A 14,082-nucleotide genomic window follows, 5' to 3' on the forward strand; every position below is an offset into this window, starting at 1 on the left:
TACTTCCACTGGTTTCCAGATACGTTTAGTCTGCAATGAGAAACTGACAAACACTAAAAAGTTTTAGTTGCATCATTTAAGGTGGAATGGGAAAATTCGAACAAGAGCCTGGCGAATGAGAAGCTGAACCAAATTTTGTTTTCAAATTAGCTCACAAGTTTTTTGTTTTTTTTTAAATAAGAACTTGTTGCCTTTTACTGTTTACTAGGCAGTAATGTGAATATACATATAATATATATATATATATATATATATATGTTTATGTATTTCTCTCCATCTCTCTCTCCAGCAGAAGGCGGTCCATGGCAGACCAGACGAGGCCTCTACCTCAACATCAGCATCATGTCTATTCCGTGCCTCTGCTCCGTGGCCCCCAGAGGCCTGGCTCCTTTCACCAGGTCCACACCATCCAAACACGGCCTACGTTCAACATTCTACCTCACACTACCCCTCTTACATCATCTGACCTCTTCACCTGAGTCATTCACCCCTACTCCACCCACAGAGCAAGAGAGCAGCCTGTAAACAGCTGATTTCTTATTGTTATTGTTGACACTAGACCAGCGTCAGGCTGCATTAGCTGTGAGCACTTCCTCCAAATCAACAGTCAGACGGTAAAGCTCTGAGACTGGGTCAGTGGGTCTGTATCTCAGAAGGTGGAGCTGGGTCTGTCTCCTGGATGCCTTTGGAGGCTGTGCGTGTGTATTTGTGTTGCGTTGGGGTGAAGCCAGGTAATCCCTGGAGATTGGACCTAGTGACTGGATCAGACAGCTCAGGTCAAATGCCCCTAAGTGGGCTAATCACACCATAACAGGTCTGATTAAAGGCAGTGATGTAGGAGGCTTAAGGCCGTAACAGATGTCCACAGGTTTGTAGGAAGTGCCCTCACTAGCCCCAGCCTACCGCTATACCTCCCCCTCTGAACAGCTACAAGATAACAGGACATCAGTTTGAGCTTGTAGTAACCTAGATATAGAGGCAGTAGTGTGAAAAATCACATAAATATAGAGGCACTAATGTGAAACATCACATAGATGTAGAGATAGTTGTGGAAAACATCTCATCGATGTAGAGGCAGTAGTATTAATCACATAAATATAGAGGCAGTAGTGTAAATCACATAAACATAGAGGCAGTAGTGGAAAACATCTCATAGATATAGAGGCAGTAGTATCAATCACATAAATATAGAGGCAGTAGTGTAAAGCATCGCATCGATATAGAGGCAGTAGTGTGAAAATCACAAACATAGAGGCAGTAATGGAAAATATCTCATCGATATAGAGGCAGTAGTATAAATCACATAAAAATAGAGGCAGTGGTGAAAAATATCGCATCGATATAGAGGCAGTAGTATTAATCACATAAATATAGAGATAGTTGTGGAAAACATCTCATCGATATAGAGGCAGTAGTATTAATCACATAAATATAGAGGCAGTAGTGTAAAAAAATCACAGAAATATAGAGGCAGTAGTGTAAATCACATAAACGTAGAGGCAGTAGCGGAAAACATCTCATCGGTAAAGAGGCAGCAGTATAAATCACCTAAACATAGAGCCAGTAGTGGAAAACATCTCATAGATATAGAGGCAGTAGTATAAATCACATAAATATAGAGGCAGTAGTGTGAATCACATAAACATAGAGGCAGTAGTGGAAAACATCTCATCGATATAGAGGCAGTAGTTGAAAACATCTCATCGATACAGAGGCAGTAGTATAAATCACATAAATATAGAGGCAGTAGTGTGAATCACATAAACATAGAAGCAGTAGTGGAAAACATCTCATCGATATAGAGGCAGTAGTTGAAAACATCTCATCGATACAGAGGCAGTAGTATAAATCACATAAACATAGAGGCAGTAGTGTGAATCACATAAACATAGAAGCAGTAGTGGAAAACATCTCATCGATATAGAGGCAGTAGTTGAAAACATCTCATCGATACAGAGGCAGTAGTATAAATCACATAAACATAGAGGCAGTAGTGGAAAACATCTCATCGATATATAGAGGCAGCAGTATAAATCACATTATTATAGAAGCAGTAATGTGAATAAAATCACAGAAATATAGAGGCAGTAGTGGAAAACATCTCATTGATATGGAGGCAGTGGTGTGAAAAATCACATGAATATAGAGGCAGTAATGTACACAAAATCATTCACAGAGAGAGGCAGTAGTGAGAAAAATCACACCAGTAAAGAGGCAGTAGTGTGAAGAGTATATCATAAATAAAAAGACAGTAGTGTGAAAATTTATACCAATATTAAGGCAGTAGTGCAAAGAAATCACAAATATGGAGGCAATAGCGTGAAAACTTACATCAGTATAGAGGCAGTAGTGTCAAAATTTACATCAATATAGAGGCAGGATTGTAAATAAAATCACATAAATATAGAGGCAGTCGTGTGAAAAATCATACCAATATAGAGGCAGTGGTGAAACGCTGCGTATTAACAGAGACAATGGTGTAAAAAGTCACTCAGATATAGAATCAATAGTGTGAAATCATATTTACACTATACATTCCTATTATACAGCTACACACTACTAATGTAGACAACCTACAGTTTGAACGTGAATAGTGAACATATTACGTGTGTTACATGTTCAAGTTTAAAACCCTTATGCTTGCCTACAAAGCCAAAAATGGACCAGCCCCTCCCTACTTGATGGCAATGGTCATATCTCGATCTGTACCACGAGCCCTTCGAGCTTCGAGTACAGCTCGGCTTGACCCGCCATCCTTCAAGGCGCGCGTAAGGCAAGCATCAAGACTGTTCTCTGTGCTGGAGCCCAGGTGGTGGAACGAACTCCCACTGGCTGTCCGAACAGCAGAGTCTCTCGCTGTCTTCAGACGCAGACTGAAGACTCACCTGTTTATTCAGCACCTAAATGAGCACTAAATTAAATTAAGTATTGATTGTAATTTATTGTACTGTACTTATGTATTGTATTGTATTGCACTGTTCTGTGTTTAACTCTGTCCCTTTTTCACTAGGTGTCTAGATTAGATTAGATTAGATTAGATTAGATAATCCTTTATTAATCCCACAACAGGGAAATTTGCGGTGTTACAGCAGCACAGAAGACAGAGCAGCAGGAAATATACAAACAATATATAAAATAGAATAAACAATAAAAGTATAAAGATATATATGTATATGTACAAAGATTATAAGAAAAATATACAAAGTATTAAATTTAAATTTAAAAATGTAGAAATGTATGTATTGTAGTGAGTATTGCACAGTGAATAAAATAGCAAATAAATAAACAGTAAATAAATGGAGAAATGGAGAAATATGACCTATGACCTATGATCTATGACCTTCTGATTCTAGCAGTATCTGAGCTCAGGACTGGCTTTCTCTCTAACCTATTGGTAGCTAGCGAAGATTCTTTCTCTGGATAGACAAAGCACTTTTTGTAAGTCGCTCTGGATAAGAGCGTCTGCTAAATGATGTAAATGTAAATGTAAGTTAACACATCCTTTACAGAGAACTCAATTGAATATGTCATTCTGCTGCAAATTGTAGTGAACAGTTTCTATTTATTTGCTGAGTTTAACACACTGGAAAATGTGCCTCTTCTGCACAGACCACATTTTATGCTTTTTTTTTTTCCCGCCAATATGTTAAATTCAGCACATAAATAGTAACTGTGCAGTAAAAAGTGCAGAAGTGTGTTCTCTGTAAGAGACGTGTTAAATTATTATCACCCAGCGACTGCAGCTATAGAGGCAGCTGTGTGAGAAAAGCACTGACACATTGAGGCGGCGGAAAGATTCATATGCTTTGGCAGTTCTGTGTCTGAATACGGTCGTGCCAGTAAGGCTTCTCTGAGTGACGTTAGAGAGGGAACATTGTGAAAACCCATCTAGATATGGATGCGCTAGTGTGAAAAAGCTTGAAGTCATTTTCGTACAGTCTGTTCACACCTGCCGTACGCTTCCTGTCCTTGATAGGTTTGCATGTCAAAGGCCAAGCGAGCGAGCGCAACCTTCACTCTAACAGAGAGTCTTTGCAGTCTCCCCGTGTTTTCACTTCACTGACCATGGAGCTCTGGTGTGAACACAACAACACAGACAACAAAAACAACAACAACAGAAGTCATTGACACCTGACAACAAATTATAGAGGAAAATAACTACCTGCTTCATTTGCCAGTTTTCGGAGACGCTGGGCCTCATTCTTCAGTATCTTCCTAAGTTTTTTTCATAAATGTGCTCTTGAGAAAGATCCTAAGAAAAAGTCTACGTCAGATTCATGACGTGTTCTTAAACCACAGGACTGTTCGCACCTTTGTGCTCTTGAGTGTGTAGATTCTGTTCTTACCTAAGAACAAACCCCAAATAGGAAAACACTGGTGAATGTCAGAATCTGTGTATGTAGGATATAAAGAGAAATTTCTTCTTAAGATCAGTTGGTGAATGAGTTTCGCAGCTGGTCGTTGGATGTTTTGTGGCCGTCTGGAGAGATAAGAATCTCTCTATCTGTATGATAATCATCTAGACATGCTCACCAGCAGAGTTTAACCCAGACAGCAGACAGTTTTGGGCCGATTCTGGCTTTCCTACGTGAGTGTTGGTTGACTACCGGGTAGATGTCAGGCACGCGGGCCGGAATAGGGCCAGATCCTGGACAGCTTCATACCGTTTTGCCTCGTCTCTACATTTGTGGAACAATTCTGTCGTGAATGTTGTAGACCAACCATGCAGTTGGGCCAGATTGGGGCAAGATTTGGGCCACATCCTTTAGTTCTACTCACTTTACAGTGTGTGGGTCAGATGTGGGCCAGGGACCCAGACATATACTGGGCCAGAACAAACCAAGGATGTGGTCCACAAGTGGGCCAGACAAATTTTGCTAACTGAGAGGTTAACATAGCTAGCTCTGTTAGCACAATGCTAACATTAACATTAAACAACTGCAAAGAGCAACACAGAACCAAATCAGTCGTTTGGCTGAAAATGTAATTTACACATTTTTCCCTCTTTTCTCAAACGTCAGCATGTTTGGTGTCTGAAGTTACTTCTTTAGTTTTGCACTGGAGCTTTGAGGCGAATGTAGCTAACAGGTGTGGGTAGAGCGGCACACAAGCTAACACGTTTTGGTTTTTGATTAATAATTTTTAAAATATTTGAGCAAAATTATTACGTGTTCTATACAAGCAACCCACCCATCTCAGCTACAAATGAAAATGTAAACTTTGTTTCCAGCACCTACATTTTGTGAACAATTCAGCTGAAAGTGACAAAAGTGCAGAATTAATCAAAGGCAGGATTAAAGGCTAGTTGTTGCTAAAAGTCGCTAAATGGTTCTTGTCAAATGATGTAAAATGTTGATTCATTACAGTTTTATGTTGTTTGAACCAGACATGGTTCTCAGCCTAAATACACAAAAATATGTTAATCGAAATGAATATGATTATTGAAAAGAGGCTTCCCTGCTGAAAACGGACTATTAGAGACCATTAGCAAAAAAAAAACCTAATGGTTTTGCTTTCTAACAGGAATTGGCTTCCAACAGAGACCACTAGTTTCCTGTAAAACACCTTTAGATCCCATTTGGAAACCATCAAATGCATTTAGAATCAGCCATTAGTCACCTGTTACACCATTAGGATCCTTTACACTCAGATATCAACCCGTTAAAAAAAGCCAAAACACGTTGCGAAAACATTGATAACCAACAGAAACAAATAATCCCAGATAGCAAGCTTGATAAGGTCAGCCCCCCGCTGCCACTGATGCTCCACCCTCGCGCCACCCAGATTACTGTCCTGCATGCAAGCTCTAGCTAGTTTTTAATCTCCCCAAACAGATTTTAAATGCACAGGGACTTTTATCTTGAAAGTAAACTAAGACAAATACTAGGCCTCATGTAAAATGATTCTATAGAAAATGTTGTTTCTGACGCTGTGCTGGATTAAAATGATTTACTAAACTAATTTACAGAGTATGACTAAAGAAAGGAAGGAAGGAAAAATCAGTAAATTAGACTGTGAGTGGAAAATGAGCAATAATAAGTAGAATTTTGATCTATTACTCTGCTTAAACACTGGTGGGCCGCCCGGAAAATGCTGAGCAAAACGCCATTGAACCACCAGCTTTGCCATCAGTGGGCCAGCAGTGGCCCACTATCCCCTTGCTATCAGGGATGGTTTGTATTGCTTAACTTCAGCAGGTTTTGTTTTATTTTTGACCATGAAGTAGAAATAGCAGCACAATGAAACTATTTTTTTCATTAATTTTAATTAATAATTCACTAATTTTAATTAATTTGCGGGGTAAGGACTCCTCTCACCGTTTACTCTGGGGGTCTTGGTTGTAAAACTAACCCCCCACCCCATGTGGAGGCTGTTCTTTAGCCTGGCTAGCTCTTACTCTGTGTTGTTTACTTGCTTTACAACTTTGCTACATTACAGCCGCCAAGACAGTAAAATAAAATAGGAGTGAATTTTATGACATACATACAGATCAGTAAAGGAAACACATGCACCATGCAAAAAAAATGTGTTTATGGCAAAAAAACGTGAGAAATATGCCTCATTTGCTGAAGACGTTGCTATGGAAATGTTACATTTTACCATTAGCATCGTGCTAACTGCATACCTATTTCCTTGCACTCCTGCCTCACTGTGTGGAGCTGCTCAGTATCTCTAATATTCATATCTGGTTTCTGAGACTGTATAACACGCTGTTATCTATAAACATGGACCAAACTCTGCTGCATGGCTAAAAACATTAGCGAGCGCGAGGCTAACTGTTCTATCCTTCTGTCTCAGGTTGAACAACAGCAGCATGGCGCTCGTGGCCGTAGGCAACGCTTCCAGGTCAGAATTCATCAAGCACCTGAAGAGGTACAGCAGCACAACCAATCAGGTACGCCGCCCTCGCCCTGCCGCTCAGGAAATCCCCCCTCACGCTAATGGAGTTAGCAACCTTTCCGGCTTAAGCAGAATTAGCATACTGTCAAGTCAAATTAGTGGCTGATTGTCAGATTCCCGTAAAACACTTTTCAGGCTGAGAACCCGATTAGCCTATTTCAGAGCCCACCTCTCTTTCCCTCCGCAATCCAATCTGGCGCTGTTTATTAACCCACATTCTATAAATACGCGGCGTAGGACGAGGGCCGGGGCTGCGGCGCTCTCTGAGCTGTGCGTGGTGCCCTTTCGAGCGACACCAGCTCTGTTAGCTCGGGTTTAGTGTCCTTAGAGCTCCACATACAGACAGACGGGAAGAGGAAATGCTTCACATGTCAATATGTGTTCATATACAAATATACAAACACACCTACAGATCAGTAACACTGTGAATATCAGATCATTGTCTCATAGTTCGTTATTGTCGTGATAGTTAACAGTAATGTAATTGTTTCTTGTGTGTTAATAAGTGCTGCCATTTGAATTATTGACCATATGGTTAGTGACTTAAATAATCGAAGCCCTGTAAATGCACTTCATGCAGTCCTGTGCAAAAGTTTTGCTGCCCCTGCTGTAAAAATAAGTACAGAGAACACATTCCTGCACATTTTAATGCACAATTGCAGTTTTTTGCTGAATTCAACATATTGGGTGAAAATAAAACATAAAACGTGACCTGTACAGAAGGTATGACACATTTTATATTTTTTCCCCAATGTGTTAATCTAAGCAAATAAATAGAAACTGTGCATTAAAATTTGCAGAAAAATGCCATGTCCAGCGTGTGGTGGATGTGTTGACCTTTTTGTATGCATTACATTCAAGTGTAGTAAATAATATATATTTGTATTCACGTTATAAAGTTTCAACTTTATAAATAATGATTGGTAATGTTTAAAAGGTATTAATAATGAGTAACTAAGCATTAAGGAAATGTATGCATCATAAAGTAAATAAGATAGCAAGATAGTAAATGAATGTTTCATTTAAAACAGGACGTAAATTATGCATTCATAATGATTATGAAATGTTTTAAGCAAATGGTAAATATTTGAAATGTGTATATATATATATATATATATATATATATATATATATATAATTATGCAACTCAAAACAATCATCAATTATTCAGATGTCACTAAAAAAATGGTTAATATTTCAAATGGTACCACCTGTTAATTATTATATAATCATTAACAGTCATTAAGTTGATGTTTATAATAGCCTGTTATTATAAAGTGTTACCAATAATATTCGTGTGGAGAAGTGTTACCGAACTCATGCGTGTGGAGAAAGACTGAAGAAGAACTCCAAACAGACTGCATTAAACAGGGAATTTCTTCAGTTTTCATAATTCCTGCCTAATTAAATAAACAAGGTGTAAAAAGTCATTCAGAGTGGTTTGGTGTGAAATGCTCTGTTCTACAGAAACTTTGGTTCACAGTGGTGGTGATAGGAACCAAACGTCTGAAGAGTTTAAAGCCTCTAAATGCAGTAATTAAAGCCTCACAGACAGTAATTACATGAAATGGTTATGAATTCACTGCGTTGTTTTACGGTAGTTTTGATATGAAGTGTCTATATTTGTGTTGTAGTCATGGCGACCCTTGGTTCCTATCACCACCACTGTAAAGAAATCTGAGTGTGTTAGTGACGCTAGAACAGCGCATTTCACCTCAAACCACTCTGAATGACTGATCATGGGATCATGAACTCAGAAGTGAACAAAGACATTTTGGATGTAAACCCTGCAAAGAAAAACCCACCAGAAAACTTCGCCAGAAAGAAAAATGAGTCTTTAAATGGACTTTTTAAAATACACGCTCACACTCATTTTAACCATTTCTTTCCAATCACAATGAATGTAATACATGTTTAAGTATGGCGCAACTTCCTCCGTCTATGTCCTGAGCAAAAGAGCTCAGTAATCTCACTAAAGTCACACACTGAGCTCAGATTTGGAAAGATAATAATGCTCATGCCTGTCTACTCTGAACTCTCATCTCTCTGTAATCTCATGTCTCCTTTTTCTCTAATGCAGTTTGTTCTCAGGAATTTAAGCACAATCACCATTAAGTCTCAAGAACCATCAAAGCTTAATATTTAAGCATCAAAGTATTCCTCTGGGTTGCTAAGCAGCGGCAGATTTTTCTTTAAAAAACAGAGATATGTTTGGGTTTGATATTAGAAACTGATATTTAATGACATAGTCAGTCGAGTCAAGTTAAAGTTTATTTATATAGTGCTTTTTATAACAGGCGTCACAAAGCAGCTTTACGGAAAAATCCGGGTCGGAGCCCCTATGAGCGTCGCCAATGGCAACAGTGGCAAGGAAAGTTCCCTAAGAGCAAGAGGAAGAAACCTTGAGAGGAACCAAGACTCAAAAGGGGAACCCGTCCTCCTCTGGTCGACACCGGATAGCAAACATTAACATGAGCAAAATAAACAGAGAACAAGGTTTAAACATTAATATAAAATATTAAAATACAGAAAAAGGGGAAAAGCAGGTGACGTAATGGCTCCGATTAAATAGTTAGAGACTGTGCATGCAATTTATTGTTCTTCAGAAGACGCTGAGCTGCAGAGCAACTGTGCACTTTTATTCATTTTACTGCATTAATAACCCTACAGAAGTAAACATTACCTTTCTCTGTAATGCTAATCCAGGTAGATCCCAATTTCTACATTTTATGCATTTTTATGTATCACATATGTACACGAAAAATATCAGACATCAGCTTCAGCCCACACTTCCCATATCGGTACATTTCTAATTAAAACTGCCCCCCCCCCCCACCTCCACCCCCCAACACAGATATTCACATACACAGATACACAGATACACACTCCTACATTCCAGTGCGTTTTGCTGCAGGATTGATGTTGGACGGATTCCCTCGTCATGGCAGTGAAGACGGTTAGTTTTATATGATCCAATTAAGTTTGGAATGGAAAAATGATGCTTATTATACCACACAACAACAAAGCAGCGCTAATAAAGCTCTCTGGAGTGGGTCATTAGTGCGTTATGGACTGAGAGCTGAGTGTGGGTTGTGGTGCTGGGCTGCAGGCCCAGAGTGGCTCTGGCTGGACGTCCTCGCTGCCTCTGAAGGGGGGGAAGTGCATGAGGGCCGTTATCCTGCTGTTTTTCACTGCCCCCGTGTGGACATTGCACTCATTTAAAGCTCCTGTATACAATAGGGTCTGTCCCACAACACAAAACAGTGCCGTCCTTTATTTAACCATATCTATTTTACACTGATCATCAAACCACTAAGGACACCTTTTCAGAAGAATAAATAACAGTATAGTATATATCATTTAACAGTACAGTAACTGTTAAGTCATTATTAATGTCAGTACTTTTTAGTGTCTGATATGTATGTGAACTATTATGATATACACTTACTGGCCACTTCATTAAGTCCACCTGCCTTGTATCTACAGTCATTGTTTATTTTATCAGCTCCACTGACCACATAGTTTCACTTTGTAGTTCTACAGTTACAGACTGTAGTCCATCAGTTTCTCTGCCCCATTATACCCTGTTCTTCACTGGTCAGGACCCCCACAGGACCCTCACAGAGCAGGTACTATTTGGGTGGTGGATCATTTTCAGCACTTCAGTAACACTGACGTGGTGGTGGTGTGTTAGTGTGAGTTGTGCTGGTGCGAGTGGATCAGACACAGCAGTGCTGCTGGAGTTTTTAAACACTGTGTCCACTCACTGTCCACTCTATTAGACACTCCTACCTTGCCAGTCCACCTTGTAGATGTAAAGTCAGAGACGATAGCTCATCTGCTGCTGCACAGTTTGTGTTGGTCATCCTCTAGTCCTTCATCAGTGGTCACAGGACGCTATATATTTAAACTTATATATATATATATATATATATATATATATATATATATATATATATATATCAGTTTTTATTATTATTTGTCTATCCATCTCAAAAATTATATGTATGACAACTGATGATGAGCGTATTGAACTGTATGTACCTGTATTCTCATCTGTAACTCTCTGCTCTCCTGTGTGTTCTACTGCAGTTCAGTTTTTCATTTGTGGAGACACAGTGTGTGTGTGCGGTCAGACTGCGGCCACGTTCACACTGCGGCTGGACCGATGAAACCTCAGAAGAGAACGAAGAGTGCGACTCCAAAAACGCTCCAATTATCTCCTCTGAGGGAACATACCCATGGAACATTGACGGAGAACTGCTGGAGGTGCCTGGAGAAGTGCTGATCAGGTACACAGATGTGTTTTTATACAATGTCAGGACATGGGGTCATACATATGTCCCATATGTGTTATATATGTACGCATCTACTGTATATGTAATTATATATATATATACACTGATCAGGCATTACATTATGACCACCTCCTTGTTTCTACGCTCATTGTCCATTTTATCAGCTCCACTTACTATATAGGTGCACTTTGTAGTTCTACAGTTACAGACTGTAGTGGTGGTGTGTTAGTGTGTGTTGTGCTGGTCTGAGTGGATCAGACACAGCAGTGCTGCTGGAGTTTTTAAACACTGTGTCCACTCACTGTCCACTCTGTTAGACACTCCTACCTTGTCAGTCCACCTTGTAGATGTAAAGTCAGAGACGATAGCTCATCTGCTGCTGCACAGTTTGTGTTGGTCACCCTCTAGTCCTTCATCAGTGGTCACAGGACGCTGCCCACAGGACGCTGCCCACAGGACGCTGTTGGCTGGATGTTTTTGGTTGGTGGACTATTCTCAGTCCAGCAGCGACACTGAGGCTTTAATAAAAACTCCAGCAGCACTGCTGTGTCTGATCCACTCAGACCAGCAGAACACACACTAACACACCACCACCACATCAGTGTTACTGCTGAGAATGATCCACCACCCAAATAGTACCTGCTCTGTGAGGGTCCATGGGGGTCCTGACCACTGAAGAACAGGGTAAAAGGGGGCGAACAAAGTATCAGAGAAACAGATGGACTACAGTCTGTAACTGTAGAACTACAAAGTGCACCTATGTAGTAAGTGGAGCTGATAAAATGGACAATGAGTGTAGAAACAAGGAGGTGGTCATAATGTTATGCCTGATTGGTGTGTATATATATGAGTACCTATAATAATTAAACATTAAATTTGGCTGGTTTTGGTAAGTGGACTTCATGAGAGGAAAATACAATATAGGAAAATGTGTAGTGTACTAGACTTATAAGGTTAAATCCACAATATAGAATAACAGAATAATATAGAGTCAGCAAATTCTTCTTCTTCTTCTTCTTCTTCTTCTTATTATTATTAAATATTTTGTCTGACAAAGAACTCCATTATTTGTGTAACACAGGAATCAACAGAGTATATGTGGTAACTGTACTGACTCTACTGTGTTTTCTACAGAGTTCATCCTCGAATCCTCACACTGTTCGGAGTTGATGTGGAGGAGGCCGAGGAGAAACCCACCAAATGTAGCTGCATTTAAACACACACAGCACTGTGAAAAGTCAGCGAGTATCCTTCATTTATTAAATCTCCATTCAAAACAGCCATTAAAAATAAAATATTCATTATTTTTCAGGATATTTCTGAGGATATTAGAAACAAAATAAGCCACTTGCATAAGCAAGGAGAAAGTCAGAGGAAAATAAGTGAAACACAGGAGTTTCCAAAAGTGGAGTTCAAAAATTGATTCAAAGCTACAGAGAAAATGGGGCTCCTAACAACCACCTGGAAGACCTGCTAGACACCAAACTGCCCCCATCAGATAAACAGCACTTAAAGCTTTCATCTCTGAGAGAGAGGAGAAAATCAAGCTGCTTCAGATCTGAAAACATCCACAGGTGTTTCTGTCCATCCTTCCACTGTGAGAAGACGACTCAGCGCTGTGGGTCTGAAAGGATGTGTAGCTGTTCAAGAAGAACCTCACTGAGAAAAGGAGACGGACACATCAAACAAAGAAGCTGACCGATGGACTGACCGCCCCAGAGTCCAGACCTCAACATCACTGAATGTGTCTGATGTTGAACAATGAATAACTTTTACTTAATGGCTGATGTGACTGGAAAACAAATAATGAAGGGGGATCTCTGACTTTTGCACATCACCATATATACATGCCTACACACTAAACTAGAGGAGCCACTGATCAAATGCAGCTATTTAAACAAACAAACAAACACACACACACACACACACACACCCACACACACACACACACACACACTCACACACACATTACCATTCAAAAGTTTGGAATCACCGTTTTCAGTCATATAAAACCAAATAATATAAAACCAGAGATATATAATGATTCTAATCTAGTCCTGTGCAAAGTCACTATCTATATAATTACAGCTGGTCATTAATTAAGCAATAGAACACAAGAGGGAGTGTGTTATCATGAATAACATTATTGATGTGATTCGGTTGCAATTATAAGCCAAAGACGAGTACAAAAGATCATCACAGCCGTGATGTTATTCACAGTAACACACAACCTGGAGCATTTTTTTTGCTTTTATATAACAGTTCTGCAAAATAAAGTCAAACAAAGAGGCCCTGAATTTGTATCAAATGTGCATAAATCCCTTCCGCCAAAAAAAGTAGTCCCCTTTATCATTATAGAGCCATAAAACTGTTGCAATATCAGGTTCAGCTCAGCTTTTTCAGCGTTTTCCAGATAAACGTGAATTCTGGCTTCAGTCAGTCTGTAAAGCATTTCAGCTCATCTTGTTTGATGAAGTGTATTCTCTTCTTCCAGTTTGTTTAGTTCTTCTGTTACAACTGAAGACCGAAAGACTTGCTCAGGATCAATGTCAGATTCAGACATTGATGTAGTGCTGTGGTCACTTTCTTCTTCAGAATCTGGACAAATATTATCTTACAGAAGTTATCCAATGTAATGTTTCCTGTTTTTGTATGTGCTAAAGTAGAAACGTAGCAGTTAGCTGTGTCGTAAAACAAGCTGAAACCAGCGCTCAGCAGAATTATACCGTTAAGGATGTTACACACTGAGTAAGTTTACATGCTCTTAATAATCCGATAACTGCAGAAAATCAGATTTTGTCAGTAATCCGATCAACGTTTTTATATGCATTTGTCCTGACCACTGAAGAACAGGGTAAAAGGGGGCGAACAAAGTATCAGAGAA

At 39.5% G+C, this 14,082-nt stretch overlaps 1 protein-coding gene across 3 annotated transcripts in view; it reads left to right on the forward strand.

The window, feature by feature from the left end:
* Positions 1-12,609, forward strand: part of cerkl (ceramide kinase-like) — a 116,703-nt gene extending 104,094 nt beyond the window's left edge. Inside the window, exons 10-14 of one of the 3 annotated variants that reach the window (XM_036577278.1) lie at positions 290-398; positions 6,799-6,895; positions 10,993-11,192; positions 12,333-12,400; positions 12,511-12,609. In XM_036577278.1, the coding sequence (XP_036433171.1) occupies positions 290-398; positions 6,799-6,895; positions 10,993-11,192; positions 12,333-12,400; positions 12,511-12,512 (476 nt within the window). In that variant the 3' untranslated portion in view covers positions 12,513-12,609. Of the gene's footprint in view, positions 1-289; positions 399-6,798; positions 6,896-10,992; positions 11,193-12,332 lie in introns of all 3 variants that reach the window. The other 2 variants (XM_036577259.1, XM_036577268.1) reach the window with 2 other exon arrangements.
* Positions 12,610-14,082: the final 1,473 nt, after the last annotated feature.

This window comes from Colossoma macropomum, unplaced genomic scaffold (assembly GCF_904425465.1).
Source record: "Colossoma macropomum unplaced genomic scaffold, Colossoma_macropomum, whole genome shotgun sequence".
Taxonomy (NCBI): Eukaryota; Metazoa; Chordata; class Actinopteri; order Characiformes; family Serrasalmidae; genus Colossoma; species Colossoma macropomum.